Below are 20,701 nucleotides of genomic sequence, written 5' to 3'. Positions count from 1 at the left end.
CAAACAAAAAACTTTCAACCAGAAGAGTTCCTTCATCTTCAAAGCTACCTTTCTGGGAATCATCAGATCGCTCCAATTCATAGACTTAAAAATCCTGAAGTCTACCAAAACTTTATCACACATAACCTGACTCGAGGCAGCTACCAAAAATACAGCAACCACACTACAAATGCATGTAATGATTTAATCTCGTACTGAGTCTAAGTCTTTTCTCCTAAAACAAGTAAAAAAAAAACATACCAGTGTGCTCTTTTTCCAAGGCAGTCCAAAAAAAAAAAGAAGTATCAACGTCTTGAATTTCATTTATGTAGCTCTAAACATCTCTTTTTAAAATGTGTTCTAAGATTCTATAAAAATGTTGTCTCGGGTGACCTTACACGAACAAACATCAAAATCTTTATTCACATAGAAAGAAGATTTTTCCGCAGTATTTCCAATAATGCTCCGGATATTGGTTTATTACAGTTTAATTAAAGACTTCAGGCAGCCTTGGAGTCTTGGTGTCCTGGCAACTGTCTATCACACCCTCCACCTTCTGTCTTATGTTGTCTTTTCTCTTTCCTGTATGTGAACATTTTTTTTAGTTTAATAGTTTTTTTTGTTCTTTATTAGTTTTGTTTGTCTCAGTCTCTCTTCTTGTTCTGACATCCTGCTTGTTCATTCTGCCTCTGTCCTCTCTCTTCTTCATTCTTTAACCTTTAGCTTCTTTATTTTCTCCCTGCCAGTCCACCTGACATGCTTTCAGTACTTTAATTAAGATATATCAGAGCTGCTTGTGCCAGAGTCCTGCTGCTACACCTGGCACAGCTTTGGTGTCACACAGTTTCCTGACCTCTTTCACCTTTTTTCTAACCTTTTGATTCCTTTCGTGCTTCCTTTTCTCCATTTCACCTACCATGTCTTTGCAAGAAGGATTTTAGAAAACAAACTTGGGCTTTTAACCGCTGCATTAAATCCCCATGTGTTAATAAGAATTTCAAAGCAGCTTGGTCCACATACATGCTGTTTCACCTGGCAAATGGTCAACTATCCTATCCAAACTGTTGTGTGTCCTAGCCATGACTTTGTCCACACAGCCAGGATCTCTGGACCCCGGTGACTTGTTTATTGCACAGCCAGAGAACTGATAAGCATGTGTGAAAAGATGATTGGATTGCATCTATGTTCCTCTCTTACTGGGTGTATATTAGGTAGCCAGTTTCTGACAGAGAAACAACAGAGGTGTTGAAAATGAAAATGAAATATAATTTCTTCCTGCTCATACATTAAATTACGCATACTGAGTGGGGGGAATGAATCAATTAGGTCAAAATGAATCCAAATGTTCTGTCACAATGTAATTCCATTTCATTGTGAAATATACAATTATAAAAAATGGAGGGAAAACATTCTAGTGAGGTGCTGGCTCGCAGGCAGACAAGAAAATCTTTTCTTTTTAAGACTGTTTTATTTATACCTCCTTAGAGAACAATGGCAAGTGGGAATGGCAAAACTTAATAACTTTATAATTTTAAATCTTGTATTCTTTTTTAGGGTGACTTTGTAACATCTGTCCAGGGAGTAGAGATGAAAAATAGCCTCTTGGCTAACTCTGGCACATTTACAACAATGTTTATTAATGTTTATTAATGTGCACTGTGCCTGTTAAATAAACCAATTTAAAAAAAAGCATCAGAGTTTTTTGAAATATACAATTTGAACACAGTAAATGTATCTTCCCAGTATTCATGGCTTATGTGAGCGCTGTCAAAGTGCTGTCAGAGGAAACTGATCCATGTAAAGTTTTATTATTGATGCCCAATGACCTTTATTTGTTTAAATGGTCAGAATATGGTAAGAATATACAATTAGCAATGAGGATATCTACTGTTAAATAACACTGGTTAGTTAGTGAGCATGATACACTTAAAAATACGCTTGTTATGTTGGCAATGTTATGTCATTGTTTGTTTTTTCATTTGAATTGCAGAAAGCTATCCACTCAGGTTATGAAACAAGAGAAAGATTTTGAGTAAAGAAAGAGAGGCAGAGAAAGAGCTATGGATAATACTGTTGTGTGCACAATGCTGCTTATGCGTGTGTGTGTGTGTGTGTGTATGTGTGTGTGTGTGTGTTGCACAAGTGCTCTGTTGGCTGTTAGGTGCATCATTACTGTAAAAGCATGTGGGCCCGCAGTGCCAGAGGACCAGAGTCCCTGATGGCAAAAAAGGCACAACACACCAGTCATACAGAACTGTACAGAAGTGCGTGTGTGTGTTTTTTTTGTTAAAGAGAGAGGAAGAGAGAAAAAAATAGAGCAGATACAAAACAGAGGGGCACAAAAGAGCAGAGCAGAACTGAATACATAGAGAGGAAGGAAGGAGCATTGTACCTCAGCATGTGAGGGATTTGTTGTTTTGAAGTATTTTCAGTGAAATGTGACTGACGCTCAGTGTTGAGTAGTTGGGATGTTGCTGCTGCTGCAACCGGCCTTTGTTTCTCGTTGACTGAGCAGAACAATGAGATGAGATTATCTCTCCCCTGCTCTTCTTCTTGCTTCTCCTTCTCAGTCAGTTTCCTTCCTTGTCTTGTTGGCCTCGCCTTTTTCTCCCTTGACTGTCTCATCTGCTGTTCTATTCTATTCTATTCTATTCTGCTGATTGCTTGATTTCCAACATTTCCCTCTTTGATTTTGAAATTGATTTTACAGTAAATTATTCAAAATGAAAATATGTCCATTTCAAAAATTCAAAACAGCACCTAACTGATTACGTCTCTCTCCTTCAAAACTTTGTCATTTTGTCTCATTCTGTGTAGTTTCTGCGTCCGATACTCTTCGGCTATGATGGGCAGTCCTGCCTCTTCTCGCATATTGTGTCAATGAACAGAACATGTACAGTACATGTGTCAAACTGTCATTTCTCATCAGCGTCACCGTGTCCTTTTCTGTCTGTGGTGATCAGATGATAGATGGTATATATATGTGTGTGTTTACACTTGTGTCCTTTATGTGTGCCTGTACACCTGGAAGCAGTATAATGTCTGTGTGTGTGGTGTGTATGTGTGTTTTCTTGGTGTGTGTGTTTGTGTGTTGGAGAGAGCGAAAGGCCAGAGGGCAAGCTTGAGGCCTGAACTAGCTGCTTCACCCTGCTGCTCTCCAGACTACTGTCACTCACCACCCACTAGTGCCTAACTAGTTGTGTTTGTACGTGTGTGTGTGTGTGTGCTTGTTTGGTGATTTGTATACATGTTTGATAGCTTCTTCTTCTTTTATCCTTTTGTGAACCAGTTGAGTTACCATTCCTGTATGAGTTACGTCATCATTAGCAGCAAATTTATGCCATCACCTTTTTTCCACAGTTGACTCACAAATACTATTTACAGGAAGGCAAGTCGTCAATAACTGTCAGCTTTATAGTGGCTGAGCTTTTAGATGACTAACTTGTCCATAACAAACAGTGGACAGTGTTTTTATCATGGTTGTGAGGCAACAATGATCCTAATGTCTGCTTCATTCAATACAGGACTTCCCTCAGTTTCATAAAGCTAATGCACCATCAATGTAACACCAGGTTATGTCAAGGGGTGTTATTTATGATTCCAAATGAAAGAAAAAACAACACAAAGTGTGTCGCTAAGGTGTTGGGTCAGAAGAGCTTCACTTATATATTTATTTAGGGTTTCACTTTATTTTTTCTCAAGTCTGTATATGGGTGATAGGAAGGCTCCCAGTTCATAAATACAATGAATCCTTATCGTTTGTGTTTGTAGCTGTATAGAAATCTGTGAAGCACTATCAAACATATCATTCACTCAGTTAAAATAATACAGCACTCAAATATATTTACGTCAGGAAACCGATTTACTAACTCGTGCAGTTCAATTTGACTGATAACATCAGCTTGTGATTTTAATAAAGTGTTAATAAAGTTTAACATGCAGTTTTGACATAGGTTATCCCAGTGGGAACGGTATCATTCAAGAACCACTTTAGCCACTCAGGAGCCTTTCTAATACATGACAGACAGTATATTTTGCAACAGTACTCCAAATTAAATGACAGAATATGTTGAGACTATCAGCAGTAATTGGCAGGGCTACATCATTTGTCTGTGCTTTCCCAAACTGTTACATATCACTGTTAAAAAATAATGATGTTTTATGATGTTACAACGCTATGGTTAAAGTCTGGTCAGGTTTAGACACAAAAGCCACTTGGTTACATTTACTGAAGGGAACGATCATGGTTTGGTTTTAAATGATCCCCTTTTAAGGTTAGAGAAACATATGTTGAAGGTTAAAGTTACTGCTTCCTTACAGTTAGGCGACCTTTGTCATCATGACTACAATAATAACCACAGGGTTAAGGTTAGGGGGCAATTGTAGTTACGGTTTTTACAAAACTCTCTCGCAGTTACACTCACGGTTGGAAACAGGAAATGAACAGTGGTCTGCTGTGGCAAAGTCCACTATTGGGTTATAACTTCCGTCCATCCCAGGAGGAGGAGGGTTGGATGGAGGTCATAACTACTATGGTCGCTAGATGGCATCTGTCACTCAAACGTAACTATATGTTATTTTTGGGCGACTGACATTACAACCTATTGTGTGGTTTTTCATGGGAGGACAGTCTCATTTTTATTATATTACATCATTTTGTGCAAAAAGGCACAGTTGATGTGTTTTCATTGTTGGTGTCTACCTTCTCACTAAACAACATTTTTTCAATACTACTCACCATTTCATATTGGGTAACATTTGCTACATGTTCCCAGTTTGATTACACCCCTGACTGTGACAGTGTGACAGTGTCACACTCTGCCAAAGAGCCTTAGAGGCAGAGAAATTTACAAGAGGGAAACTGTGTTGTAAAAACAGCTGCAGTAAGTTGTCAAATATTTGACCCATTAATGTGTCCACTGGTAGAGCATGCTTATTTATTTGCGGATGGGAGATTATTGAAAGGGATGCTTACTCCTTGCAAGTGGCATAACTTGGCCTTAATATTTACATCATGGCGGCAGCAGTGTAATTGTATGGATGACTAGGAGATCAGAAATCAGCCCCAACACTCAAACATGGCCCATGATTCAACATGGCTGAATGAGAGTCAGACTCATAAAAAATCCATTATCTTAATGGGTGGTTGCTCTCCCATAACCACTCTCCCACACAGTGAGTGCATCAGCATGGGGACATTTAGTGTTTTTCATCATCCTCCTTATGGATTCAGGTTTGTTTATATTGTATAATATTTGGCCTCACCGACCTCGGTGTAGTAAGCCATGTGATCTGGATCTGTTTTGTTGTGCTCGTCCTCCCCAGAAAAAAACACTTTTGGTCGTAAATTCAGTTGCCAAAAACGACCAAAAGGGAGGCAGGATGGGTGGATGGCTGGATAGTTAGTTAGATAGCAAGAGGTGGACTCTGGACTCAGCTGGAGGACCACTGTTCACTTCCCGATTCCTACTGCAAGTCGGGACATTTTAAAAAAAAAACCATAACATGGTGTTAACTGTTGCAATGACGACAAAGGTTGCCTAACTTTAAGGAAATAGTAACCACATTTCAAGTGATCATTTTAACCCAAACCATGATCTTTCCCTAACCCTAACCAAGTGGTTTTTGTACCTAAACCTAACCAGACCTTAACCACAGCATTGTCACATCATAAAACATCATTAGTTTTAAACAGTGATTTGTAACGATTTTGGAAAGCGGCATATTACGCTCCAATGGGTCATTCTGAAAATGCTCCAAGAGGTCGTTCTAGAGTGCATGGTACAAACGACCTATGTAGTTGTTTAATTTGGAGGACTTGTTGGTTTTGTTACATCTACATTAGTAGTTTATTCCATTAGCTTTGTTTCTTGCAGCATGCGGTGCATACAATGGGTTACTCTGCATAGTATGTGTGTATAAGCATTCAAACATGCCTACTGTATGTCTCCCTATAGTCAGTATGTATGTGTGTGTGTGTGTGTGTGTGTGTGTGTGTGTGTGTGTAATACTCACCCACGGCCTTGAGTGAAGTGTACTTATTGAAACCAATTCCCAGGTTGTTATGAGGGTGAGACAAGGCCATGGCCGGACCCAGGGGAGACAAGGCTGCATTGTTCAGATGGTTATGATCTAAGAGAGAGAGAGAGAGTGAGAGAGAAAGAGAGAGAGTTATATCTTCAGTCAAATGTTGCACAAATATTGAATTCCTTTCTGAAACATCAGCCAAAGAAAATGCAAAACAGTCTATGTTTCCACCAACTAGTGTTATGAGAATATTCTCAAGAGGGAGTAACAACATTACACAATTAAAGGAGCACCAGTAAGTCCTCTGTAACTCTGGTACATCATGAACTTTTAGTACTGATTCTAACTTAAGATGACATCTATGTTTTTTTCATGAATAAATTTTCTGAGACTGTTCTTTTAACCGCAGTTTCTGTACACTCTATCCAGAATGTGAGGATGCTACAGCTCTTTTGGTGAGGATGGATGTAACGATTAGCTGAGGCTCGATAACCATTTGCGCGTCTGTATCAGCCCTCATTACATAATGTTTCTGCGTAAAATAACAAATGTATTCATAAAGCCTTTTAGATGTGCAGGACAGAACCAGGATGTTACTTAAAATAGGCCTACAGTTTGAATGCACGGTATGTGTCACAGAGTTGGATTTTGTGAAAAATCTGCAATATTAATTTCTGTCACAAAACAAGACATGTGAGGTAGCGAAGCTGAAAGATGGTTATTTCTATAAGGTTTAGGTATCAACTATGTATATTATATTGCTTTTATCTGTACATCATATCAACCTATTCTGATGCTTCGTACTGATTTTTCTTTCATGTTTTAAGACAAAGATTATACTTATCCATGTTAGCCGTAATGCAGGCAGAAGTTGTATGGATTAAGCATGATTTTAGCCCTGATTTAATCCTACCTGACTAATTTTAGAATTGGGCCCAATATCTGCCAAATCTGATGTCATTCAACATGCAGTTTGAGGGGGTCATGATGCCTGATTAATGATCTGGTTGTCGGACGATTGGTTGGATTTCTGGTTTCCCACATGGCTGCTGTATAAATGTGGACCAGAGTTTGACTGGAGGTAAACTGGAAACATGAGGAGAGTGCTAATACAATTTCCATAAAAGTTTACAATCTCCGATGCATGTGAATTTCTTAATGACTGATTAATCACTTCTTTATACCATTTTGTCTTATCAGTGAGAAATTTGCCCATTACTGAGCAAGAATTTGAGTGAAGAAGCACAAGAAAAGCTGAAGGACCTCAAGACAAACTGGGAAGAGCTTTGGAGTCAGAGGAGTTTAACCTCACTGACTTGTTCACAGTCTCTCCACCTCCGGTATGCTGTATCGCAGATCAATCCTGGCCGTTTCGTCCTTCTGTTGGAAATTTTTTACAAACCTCATTGACTTTTCTGTTAGTTTTATCTTCAGGTAAATATCTTAAAGGTTTTAGTATTGGAATTGTGTTTTTATTCAAAGAGGGGTTTTGTAAATGTGTGTAAAAGATATTTGTCTTATTTCAAGTTTTATTTTATACTGAGTTAGTTTCACTTGGTTTACCTCATAAACTGTTTCTTTCCATTCATTCATTTCTGGTGTTTGAGGGCTAAACCCTTTTTTGTTTTGTGCATTCACTTTAGAGCACAAAACAAGTATTCTGAATATATACTGTATATGTATATCTAGATGCCTCACTGGACGGGGGTACAGAGGAAGTTTCAAGGATCAGGTTTACTGGATTTATGAATTGTTGGCACACATATGGATTCCATTATCTTAACAACTTAATCCCAGAATGCCCTCAAAACTGGAGAGGGTTATGCCCACAGTTTCACCATCAACTAGTTGGAACAGTTTTATTATATTTATGTTGTACAATGGGTTTTATAAAAAATCTCATCTGAATTTTCCAGGCAGTTTGATACATTATTATAAACCTTTTGAATGGTAAACTTTAAATACAGCATTACTGGGAAGAGTACTGCACAAGTGGAGAGGGGGGTAAAGTCACTGGCAGGGAGCTTTAGGTCTGCAATGCTTTTTTGAACAATGTTCATACAGTTGTTTCAGTTTTGAAGAGTGAATTTGGATGTTTAATTCACAAATAAGTATGAATCATCCTAAACAAGAACAGGATCTTGAGCCATGATGCCTGTGTGGAAAGTAAAGAAACATTCACAGAGTGTATGAGGATTCCAGTAAAGGTTTTGTAATGGACCGCTAGTGCTGTTGACTCATCAGAAATAAAATAAAATAATAAATGTGAATGATTTAGCTCATTAGTGGGCTCCCTAATGTGGTGTAAAAAAGTAGACAATTATTAATTATAATCATTTGGAGGGGTGTTCAGCCACTATCAATAACACACCAAACTGCTCAGGCTAATGTGAAATTCAGAAATGAGACTAAAATTCATGTTTTCAAGTTATAGTAAATGCAGGTGTTTGAAACTTTAAGGATCCCATGATGTGAAGTTTGCAAATGTTATTCAATTATTCACATTATAAAATGAACATTTTGATGTTCATAAATATCAACATTTATCTATAAATATGTATTTTAGCAGTTAGGCTAACACATTTATCCTCATTATTTCTGCTTAATAGTTGCTAAAATACATACATATTTATACCTATATAAATTATTTTGTTTTCAAGCCATATATTGTTGTGACTGAAATGCATAGACTAGGTTATCCTTATTTCTTTGTTGCTAGCTTTAATAACATTTAAATTTATGTTGCGTAACTTTAAGGCAGTACTAACTACGTTTCAAGTGATCATTTTAACCCAAACCATAATCTTTCCCTAACCTTGTGTGTTTTGTAATGGTTTTGGAAAACGGCATATTACGCTCGTTCTGAAAATGCTAGGTCGTTCTGGAGTGCAGTTACAATCGACCCCTATGTGGTTGTTTAATCAGTGGTGTGGTGTGACTTTTTCACCAGGTGGGGCTACAGTTCTAGGCAGCTCTGTGTATTTTGGCCGTGAGCATGCACCGTACAGTGTAGCAGAGAGCCAGCTGCTGGTGGCTAGCAGCTAGGCTTGCGGTTTCTAAAAGTTTAAAAAAGTATCTTTTGGTGGCCACTTAGCAACTGTTTTCACTTTACAATTATCACCACAGTACCACAACGATCTGTGTACACTTTGCCTGCCAGGGGGTAAATGTTATCTAATAAGGAAGCAGCAACTGGGCGGAAAATCACCCATCTGGCAACATCTCTTTGTTTTAAAATTTTCCATCACACATCCAGTTGTTGTCAGAATGCAGTGTGAACCAATCTGGGGCCACCAGGAAAAGCTGAACATATTACACACATACTGCTGTCAGGCAGAGAAAAGTACTCCCTTTGACACTCAGACAAAGATTGTAGGCAGAGCTTTTTCACTAGTCATTGCACATTTCTGTAATTATGTATGATTTATGTGAGAATAACAACTGAAATTTATATACACACACACAACAATAACAAAAATGATTTTTTGTTAAAATATGTATTTCACAATTGGAATTAGAGGAGGAGCGGCGCCCCAGTGCCCCTTAAAGAACCACACACACCTGCGTTTAATTATGAGGATGTGTTGGTGTTTTGCCGTTTTTCAGCTCTTAGCTGTTATGGTTTTAAAACTTTACTGTTTACATTCACTCTCACCACTCTCAACAACCTCGTTTCCAGCTGCAGCAGGCAGCTGTTTCAAGCAAAAAGCTCACATAAACTGCCTGTACATGACCTGCTCAAACCAACCAACAGACAGACAAATTTTAGCTGGTGAGCTACAGAGCCAGATGTCTTTCTCAAGAATTGGACCAAAACAAAGCTAAAAGGAGATTGAATATTGGATTTACATTTGCCATGTGGCCAGAGACACAACTCTAAATTATTGATAATGTTGCTCCATATGTACTGGACATGTAAATAGCCATTGGTTTGCTAAATTCATGATTTCAGGTTTACTGTGACAGTTTTACATACGAAATATAAGAAAAATTAAATCTTTAAAGAAAATGCTATCACAGGCTACTATCTGTAATCTTTTTGTATTTTTTTTTTTACACAAACACAGAGAATGATACACCCATGTTTGAATATGCCCCACATAGTATCTTAAGCCATAAAACCTTGCAACACCAAAACTAGCCCAAGAAACAAGGTCAGGTCAGGATTACGTCACTTGAAAAAAGTCTAAAACTTAAACTGTTTCCCACAGGGATTCAAGCACACACACACACACACACACACACACACACACACACACACACACACACACACACACACACACACACTCTCTCTCTCTCCCTCTTACACATGCATAAACAAACACACAAACCTCACACCCGTGCCCACAAGCCCCATGACGACTGAGACGCATCAGTGAGAATCAAGCGAGGGGGGAAATAGGAGAACGAGGTCGAGGGAAGGGGCGAGGCAGGGAGAAAGCCAGAGAGATGTGACACCAGCACTGACTGATTGAATTAGAAATAGATCTTCACTTCCCTGTGTAATTGATATGCAGTGATGACACACTGTGTGCGGCATGCAGTGTGGCGAGGCGCGACCGTGCGATGTAAATTCATGTGTGCGTGGCTACATGTGTGTGTGTGTGTGTGTGTGTGTAAAATGTGGGTGTTTATTGTCTTATGTGAACTGCTGGTGCCACCTGCTCTCTGCACTCATTAATTTACACAACACTTCAAAAATAGAAATTTAAAGGTGCATGACCCTCAATTCACTACGCAAACAAATAAACACAAACATCTTATTAAAAGTTGCCCGTAAGTGTCTAATAAATGAGGTTATGAGTGATTACTTAAGCTTTTGCTCTTTAAGTGTCCTACATTCTGATGTTCTCAAGCGTTCTTCTAGCAAGCCAACAACAGTGGAAATAATGAGACAGACAGAGAGGGAGAGATGGAGTGAAGAAGAGAAAAATGGAGAGAGAGTTGGGCAGAGATAGACGGGGCAAAAAAAAAAAAAAAAAAAAAAAAAAAAAAAAAATCAACTAATTGATGGAAATATCCTTGGCCGGTCTCCAGTTTGACCACAGGGCTGTTCCCAGCCACCAGAGAGCACAGAGAGAGAGAGAGAGAGAGAGAGAGAGAGAGAGAGAGAGAGAGAGAGAGAGAGTTTGTTGTGTTTCTTTTTTCCTTTTTTTCTTTGTTTTGCTTTTATTACAGTAGATTGTAGTGATGATTGATGTGCACAGAGTTTGTTGTACTTTTTCTACTTTTTCTTCAAAATTCTGAACTATTATACAGTCTCAATATATACTTTATACTCTATACTATTATAAAACTTATGCTACCTAATTTTTACATTCACGCCAAAGAGGTAAATTTGAAGAGTGAATAATTTCTAAATCAAAAGTTATAGAAACATGACTTGCAGACATGACCTGCTATTCTAACCAGAGTGAAAATGCTGCTTCTCCATCACTGACACAGGAATGTGCTGATTAGGTCTGAACAAGACAACAACCATGCTAGCAGCCCTGTGTGCTGTACTTAGCCACAGCAGTGCTTTGGGCTAAATGCCAAAGCTAGCACAGCAACATGCTCACAATGCTCTAGTGCTAACATTTGCTGACTAACACAGCTGAGACGGAAATGTTATTAGTTTTGCAAGCATTTGGTCATGAACCAAATTTTTCCAACAATCAGACATAAACATGATCTTACTCTGACACATGTGACACATTCATTTGGACTCGTGTCTGCATCCATGTAGAAAATATAATATTCTATCTCCTCCTGGTTTTGGTTTCCACCAACTCTTGAAAGATATATTTGGCTCTTTAGCTGCTAAACGCTCCACTATGTTCACCAGCTAGTTGCTGACTTTGTCTGCAGTGTGGTTCTGTGCAGGTACAGCGTACAGTGAGTTTATTATAGGTGCCCACTGTGACTGGAAATTAGGCGGATGAGAGCTGTTAGACTGAACCAAAACAGTAAAGATGAGAGGTTTTAAAAGCAAAACAATGAGCTAAAAGACACTAAAATGCTCCGTACAGCTGAAGGGAACTGCAGAGTCTGGTGGTAATTCTCTGTGGGTTAGTCACTACAAGGAACACCTTTCACATTACTGACATAATTTTATCCATTATTACTATGAAAATATTAATTAGTGCAGTTTTAAGATTCATGGAAGGTTTTGGTTAAATGAAACATTTTCACTGAACATGAGCTCCTCATGCAGTAGTCGTAGCAGTGAAATATTTTAGTGCATATGATTTGGAAACTGAACTCCGAATACCAGAGTTCCTTCTCATCTCATCTTTTTGTGATGGAAAACATATTTCTCGTTTTGTGAACAGAGTATATATTTTTTATTTTAAGGTGTCATGTTCATTTTATGAAATGTCAGGTCTCCAGCCCGTCTCATGTTTTGTGTTTTTATGTGTAATTCAAGAGGCTTCTTGCCATAGTCACTTTGGTCCTATTCATATAACCATATTGTAAGAGCGAGAGAGAGCAGATTGAAAGGGAATAAATTCTCCCCTGTATTCTGTATTCTTGAATAAATTCTCTCTGAATGTCCTACATTTTCCCTGTGTGTGTGTTCATGAGTGTGTGCGTGTTTTTTGATGTGCTATAGGGCCTCAGAGGAGAAGCACTCATAAGAATTCAAATTTATGTTTATTAAAGAGAAGCGGAGAAGGAAATGAGGACTTAGAGTCTATGGATGTGATTCATAGTGTGTGTATGTGTGTGTGTGTGTGTGTGGAGAAAGACACTGGATGGGTGAGAATAGAAAATGATTGGACATGTTTTAGTGCATATTTGTTTATTTCTATAAAGCACTGTGAGGCCTGCATGGCGTGTGTGAGCGCGTCCACTACTTCTGACTGGAAGCATGTATACTTTGTTTTGCATGTGCATGCTTTCCTGCCAGCATGCATTTGTTTTTGTTTGTATGCGTGTGCTCGCAAGCGTACTGTGTTTGTGTGTATGTGCATGTGTGACTAGTGTGTCTATGCAGGCAGGCAGCAGAGCACCGCTGGGTGATGGCCTAATTCAGCAGGGCTCAACATCAAAGAGGCTGACTGCTGCGAGGGCTTCAGCCAGCCTTACTCTGACATGACTACTGTCACACAGAGAGAGAGAGAGAGAGAGAGAGAGAAAGACAGAGATAGAAAGAGGAAGAAAGAAAAATAGGAGGAGGGAGTGGCATGGGTAGCAGGGAGAAAGATAGAGAGGAGAGTCCTGTGTTGTTTAATGCATAGAGCATAAAACTAAGAGAATCAGGGAGAAGAGTTTGAGTCCTGCTAGCCACTCATGCTAAAATGAATGCACTTATGGAACTGTAGGGCACACTGGATGAACAGCCAAGTGGCGTATATGTCACATCATTTCATGTAAGTATGTGAGAGAAGGAGAGGGAAGGAAAAACAAGGACTGAAAGGGCAGGACAGGTCAGAGGAGGCCATGAAGGAGAAGTTTACTTTATGACACATGTTAAAAATTGTGTTTTGATTGTAACAAGGGATACCACACAATACATGTTCTAAAAGTAATGCACCAGTTGTTTGTTGATCTGGCCTGCATGTTGGCTAAAGTTATTAAATTATTAGAACAGGAGCTTCAAAATCATATGTTTTCCTCATTCATTGCATGAAACCAATATCTTAAAAGTTTGAAAACAAAAATATTCTTGCACCATAAAGATTTAGTCAATTTATTCAGATGGCATACTGCAACATTTTGGGAAATGTACTTATTCTCTTGCTGAGATGAAATATCTGTACGCTAAATATGAAACTACAGCCATCAGCTTGTTATCTTAGCTCAGACTTGAAACAGTTACCCCGGTTCTGTCCAGTGGTGTAAAAAAATCTGCCTAACAGTATCTCTAAAGCTCACTAATTAATAAGTCATAGCTCATTTGTTTAATTTGTTACAAAAAACAGAGTAAAAATGTCAATTTGTGGTTGCTCAATGGGGTTATGTTCTGGAATTTTTTGGCCGGGCGCAGGGACTCCCTAGTGTCTTGTACACCAGTTTTTATGCTAAGCTAAGCTAACCAGCTGTTGGCTGTAGCTTCATATTTACTCTACAAACATGAGAGTGCATGGTATCAATCTTCTCATCTAACTCTGGGCAAGAAAGCAAATAAGCGTATTTTCTAAAATAAGTATTTATATAAGTATAGTATTTCTTTGAATAATACAATTTTCTCTGGTAGCTTAACCTGTACATAAAATATGATTCATAATGAATTTGCTGATTTTGCAACAAGATAATGGTACAATTACAAATCACTGCACAACAAATGAACACATGATTGTAGGACTCAAATAATTCTACCCTTATTGGGGTTTTGTGTGATTATGCCTGTTATATGAAGCTATGGACACACATGATACCAGATATTACAGCACATCTAGATTTTACTCTAGTAGAATTTAAAAGCTATACAATTGTGTATTTTCATTTCTCAGCCTATGGTTTTACAGTGTTTGTTTAAGTCAGTCTTACAGCATAACTGTGGTATTGCACCTGTTTTACAAAACTGATGATAGTACTGACATGAGTAGTAATACAGCTTACTATGTGTCTTGGATATTATGATATTCAGTCATTTATTTTCAGATACAGTTAGCTGCTGCTGCTACAAAATGTAAATGTATTTGACCTTAACAAAGAATATGTAATTGCAGACTCTTTGCATGCCAAAGCTATCAGTGGGTGGCATCTGTGTGACATATGGGCCTCCTCCATTAATATCTGTCTCAGGGTGCTAGAAAAAATACACGCAAACATTTGTTCGAGGTGTTGTAGGGTACAACGTGCTGCATTCCCTCTGAATCACGTAAACAACACATGAGCAGATGCTGCTCAGCAGAGCTCTCTTTCTATTCCCTCTTTTACTCGCCGTTATTCACTCTCCGTGTGTCTTTTTCATATTTATATCTCTGTATCACATACTTTTTCTCTGTTAAATTTCTTGTCATGTGTATCTCCCTGCTTCTGTAACTGTCTTGTCTTCCTCTTTGTATTCCTCTTCCTTTCCAAGTCACCCTCTTCTTCCTCTAACTGTCTTACTTTTTTGTTCTCTCTCAGTGAATGTGAGGCAGACTGTTGTCTTGCATGAAGCAATGAAGGCAAAGTGTGAGGAGCACTCACCCACCTTTAATTTTTTAGACTCTCTATCTCTTTTTCATTAGCTTGACTTTTATTATAGTGGATACACATGCAGATGAGCATGGAAAGAGTTGCCTAGTGGTACAGTATATTTGCTGGGGTGTTTTTGCATGGCTGGGACTGTGATATTTTGTTTCCTGTTTCTGTTGATTAAGTTGTATTTTTTCTGTAGTTGGTATTTTTTTCCTTGTCCAGATGTTGAAACATGTTTAATCAATGATGGAGACTGATGAAATGATTTGAAAGAGTAGCTGCAGTCTGGCTTGTCCACCCACTCCATGCTTCTCTTTCTTACATACTAGTCTTGTTCTTGTTTGTGTGTGTTAAATGGAGCCATTTCAGTACACTGATTCCAATGGGAAGTCTCTCTGTCATCCCCCTCCCTCCCTTCCTTTTCTCCCTCATACACTATTTGCAGGGTAAACGAGGGCTCATCCCAGGATAATACCATTATTTTCTGCCTTTAGCCCACACATTGAATGCATTGAACTTTGGCTGCCTGTCTACTCAGCACTTTACATAATGCAGTTGGACCGCTATACATCTACACACACACACAGATGCACACACACACACACACACTGAACTGGAAATAAACATGGGGGATATGAGATAGAGACACTGGACTGGTGGTAAACATAGGGACAGCAGGGCCTTTTACTTTTAAAACTCTACCATTGTTTGGGAGGGAATGTTGAGCACAGGAGGGAAGAGAAACAGAATAATAAAAGGAGGCAGGTAAGGAAGAAAGTGCAGTGTAATGGGAATGAGAAAGTTACTTGAAAAATGTAATCACTTGCACATTAAAACATTTATTAAATACTCAAAAGCTAAAGTTAGCAGTTACATTACTTACTCTTTACTCAGCCCAGCTCAGTGAAAAACTGATATCAACAATCCATAAAACTACTGATAAGTCAGCAAACAAGAGTGTTACTGGGATTAGTAACTGTAATGTAATTACTGAATTCCACATTGTACTCCCTCACACTACTCATTACTGAAAAAGTAATGCACTGATTGAGAGACGATGAAGTTATCTAATAACAGCAATACGCAGCCATCATCAATTTTATTGAACTCAGTAACTATAAAACAAGACACTTGACAATCAGTATTACAACTTTAACCCAATTAAAACTACAATCTGAATAAAAAACACTCATGTAAACTGTATTTAATGTTGTCATCTTGACCCAAATGAGGTGACAGTCACAATACACACAACTGAATTAAAGGGAAACTCCACTGATTTTACACATCAAAGTCTACTAATGCGTATGTGAAAAAAGTTATATAAAGTCTTATGTAGTTCACAGAGGCAGCTGCACGCAGTCTGATAAATTGGATGAGGATGAGGAAGGATGAGGAATGCATGGAATAAAAAAGACAATATCTCTGGTTCTGCTGCATTTACTTTGATTCTTTAAAAAAATACTGGCCATCATGAGTCAGATAATGTTACCACCTGGGTGAAATTCTTAATACTGTGTTAAGATATGTAAACATAGGTATGATGCAAAAAATATGAAGACTGGTGGAATGGAGTGACAGGGGAATGAGAGATGAACAGATTGGAGACAGATAAAACAGAAAGAAAGAGGACAGACAAGTACAATTAATAATGTTCCAGTGTCCCTCTTGGTTTGCATCTTTCACAGAATATATATCATCTGTTTTCAGCACCATGGACAGAACCACCAAGTGTCCCGCTGAGATCACAGGCATTTCTTGTCAGCACCATGGACAGCATCATTAGCCAAAATAACATGCTAGATCTAACTCGTCATCCTTTTTTGGGACAGTTTTGGACAGTACTGACAGTAAGGAGCAACACAAAACATGGGAGGAGAGAGAGGGGAATGTCATGTCAATGAATATCCCTGACCAACTGGTCTAACTTTTATTTCATTGTAATCTAACCTCTGCATTATCTCCATTTGACTTCTTTTTCTGCAACCTTTCTTCCTCCCTCCTCTTTTTTGTGCTTCTGTTTTTTCTCCCTTTTTTTTGTTCCTTCACCTCCGTCCTGTTTCTTAGAAAAACTGTTCAGTTACAGCATGCTAGATCATTGTCTCTCTAAATTTAAATCAACCATTCTGGCTGGTTAACCTGTCAGGCATAATTTAAAAATTGTGCAGCGATGGGTAACAAGAGGAGGATATTAATTGGAAGCATTTTTTTTGTAATATCCTTGCTCACGCACACAAACACGTACATTTTCTGTTGTGATCATAATATGTTTATGTGTGTGTGATAATTAGAGCTTGTTGGTGTATGCGTGCATGAGGGAGTAGGCATTTTTTGTTTGCCTGCATTGTGTATGAATCTCTTTATTCAATTATTTCTTTTTCATCATCTACAAAGAGGTGCTTTAACTCTGACAGGCTTCTGAAGTCCCACTGGTCTCCCTCAAAGTCACCATGACTCATTCTCTCTCTGTCTCTCTCTCTCCCTCCTTCTCTCCCTAATTGTTCTTCAAGGAACAACAAAGCAAACCCCTGGCCACTGCTTCTTAACTTCTGAGGATTCAATTATTCAAAAGAGGTAATTGTACCGCACTGTCATCTAAAACTCGCTCGCAAACTCACCGACGTTTACTGATGTTTTTGTATGCATGCATTTTTGTTTCTATCTCTTCCCGTACGTCTGTGTGTGTCTGTGTGTGTGTGTGTGTGAGAGAGAGAGCAATCCTGTATCTCTGTGTGGGTTTCACATGTGTGTGTGCGCATCAGTACATGTGCAACGTGCGAATGTGAGTGTGTGTGTGTGAGTGTTGCATAATCATCTCCAGCTCCCTTGAACAGCTGCAGAAATTTAGAGAGGTAAAGAAACCCTCGTTATGCAACAGGACCCAATTTGGGTGTCATGAATTTAGCTAATTTGCCTGAATTAATCTTGCATGAAATATTTCACAACAATTGCTTCAGGATCCAGATCTTTGTGCATGACAAGTGAGGATCATTTGTATCTGGTGGCCAATTGATGACAGATATTAAAGTCCCCCTTCACTCAAAAATGTGTTTTTCTTCTTGTTCCTTCAGTTGGATGTTTGTGATTGTAGAAAAGGCCCAAAAGTTACAAGTTAGTGTTATTAAGTACAGTTGTCCATATGGTGCTTCTGTGTCTAATGTACTGTTAGGTATCTGTTTATTCAGTGCTGGTAATTTTTTCGAGTGAGCCAACCCACATGCTGGTGGTATATTGTAACTGACGTCACATAGATCAAAGCAGTTTGTTTTTGAGTGTCGGTCGAGTGATGGACTGCGATTGTGCAGTGAAATAACTTTCATTAGAAGTGATCTGTGCATGAATGAAAAAGAGTATTTATCTGCTGCATTACTTTACTTGTCGTATTGTATTTCCTTGTGTTGATGCATCTATAGATCACTTCTGTGAGCCAATGTGGATGAGAATTCGAAGCTTAGGTGCTCGCCATGAGATCATGACGCTAATTATATCTGGTTTCATGCATGTTAGTTTATGGCTCACAATTGGCTCACCTGACTCAGCACATCAGATCAGTGGGAAGATTTAACACAAATTATAAATAACAGGAAGTGTTCAGTCTCCATTAGCAGTAAGTTGACCAACACATCCACATGATTAAACAACCACACAGGTTGATTGTACCTGCACTCCAGAACGACCCATAGGAGCATTTTCAGAACAAGTGTAATATGCTGCTTTCCAAAACTGTTACAAATCGCTGTTAAAAAAATATCATGTTTCATGATGTGACAATGCTGTGGTTAAGGTCTGGTTAGGTTTAGGCACTGTGTGGGTCCTGCATATTACTGGTTAGCTCGCGAGCCAAAGTAGCTCACCAACTAGCCCCACTTTTCCTCCAGATATACCTTTCAAGCTCTGTGAAGGGTGTTAAAGATATTTAGCCATCCAGGGTTCTTATTCGCTCTACCTGCTTGAACTAATGCATTAATAATAACCAATCTGGCGGATCTGTGTACGTGTGTGTGTTTGTGTGTGTGTAAGTATATATGTGAGTAAGTACAGTGATGGTATACAGGTACATGCTTTCCTCCTGTACTTAGAGAACTAGTGAATTATTGAGCTAATCTGAGTGTTTGACATGGCCTTTCATCACAGAGGCCAAGCAGTCTGCGGGGTTTCACTTTATACTCACAGATCTCTGAAATTCAAAAGTAGAGCCAGTGTTGACTTGCACAAGCACAAAAATCTATCCATCTATAATCTTGTAGTATGGTAACATTTATAACAGTGTGATACATTACAGTACTTCAAAAGTTGGATAAATCCTATAAAACTAAACTTTCTAACTTATTCTCTTTTTGTACTAGATCCGCAAATGATCTCTCTCTTTTTATTTATTCTTTTGGATCTCCATTAGCTGTTACCAGAGCGACAGCTACTCCTGGAGTCCATATGAGAAAAGAAATTCAAAAATAAAAATTTAATGTGATTATGTAAATCAAAAGTAAGTAAAGTCAAAGTAAAGGTAAAATTAGATATACGCACATACATAATTCATGTGCTTAAATATAAAAAGTGTTGTGTTTTATTGTACTACTCTTTTCACTCTTTTCTATCACCCACACACTGGAACATACAACGCGGACATTTATTTATTTATTTATTGTCTTTCTTTTTTGTTTGGTTTTCATGTTGTTTTTCTGCATGCTTTTTTTGTTTTTGATTTTGTGTTCAGTGCTCTTTGATGAGAACCCTTATGAGCCCATCTGGCTGTCTGTCCTCTCCTGTTCAGATTTATTTTTTTGTTGTTATGTTTTTTTTTCTAATTGCAATATAACCACTGCCTGTTTAAGTCCTATTCAGTGTTGGCCTACGGTTGACCAGGACGAGGTTTGAAGTTGTGTTGAGTGACTGGACCCTGCTTACAGGTACACTGTATTTTTGTTGTGATAGAAAATGTAATTCTAAAAAAAGCCAACAAAACAAAATTGTGGTTTAATTATGTTTGTGTTAGTTCTGTCAACCTCCTCATCCATCCTGTTGCTCCACTATGAAGAGAGTTTGAATTTTTTCATTATCATTGTTACAAGAGCACTGAATGAGAGTGCTGAATTTCAAAACACGCATGAATGTCTCTCTTGTACTTCTGATTTGATGTATTCTTCCAGAAATACAAGTCATTATGCTAAGAAAGTGATCATTTTAAGCGTGATTTGCATTTTACATCATCTGAAACAGAAGCGACTTGTACTATTTATTGTTCTGTGATCTTTTGCACAGTAGTATGAATCACAGCTATGTGTCAGGCCTGGCGCGAGAGATTTAAAACCTATTCCTCCTCATCCATAAACCCATTTAAGTTGTGGCCGGGGGTAATGTTGTACCCATAAAAGAGGTGACCAAAAAATGAATTGATACATATTGTTCATTAAATCTAATTTCTCAGATGTTTCTGTCACTGAGGGGGCCTAGTTTTATTGATTTAAGTGCTGTCCAAGGCAGGTCAGGAACCAACATTGTTACAAGTGGTATGAGTTGTGATGAGGCTGTTTCACTTCAAAATGAAATATCCTGCAGCTGCAAAAAATAAAAAAAGCAGTGG

At 38.4% G+C, this 20,701-nt stretch overlaps 1 protein-coding gene across 1 annotated transcript in view; it reads right to left on the bottom strand.

Annotated features, from left to right (window-relative positions):
- Nucleotides 1-20,701, bottom strand: part of LOC121884583 (protein shisa-8) — a 101,841-nt gene that overhangs the window by 6,672 nt on the left and 74,468 nt on the right. Inside the window, exon 4 of the mRNA XM_042393441.1 lies at nt 5,995-6,111. Coding sequence (XP_042249375.1) covers nt 5,995-6,111 — 117 coding nt within the window. The remainder of the gene's footprint in view (nt 1-5,994; nt 6,112-20,701) is intronic.

This window comes from Thunnus maccoyii, chromosome 18, assembly GCF_910596095.1.
Source record: "Thunnus maccoyii chromosome 18, fThuMac1.1, whole genome shotgun sequence".
Classification (NCBI taxonomy): Eukaryota; Metazoa; Chordata; class Actinopteri; order Scombriformes; family Scombridae; genus Thunnus; species Thunnus maccoyii.
The sequence above is the reverse complement of the archived record's forward strand: the minus strand, read 5'-3'. Positions and strand labels throughout refer to the sequence as shown.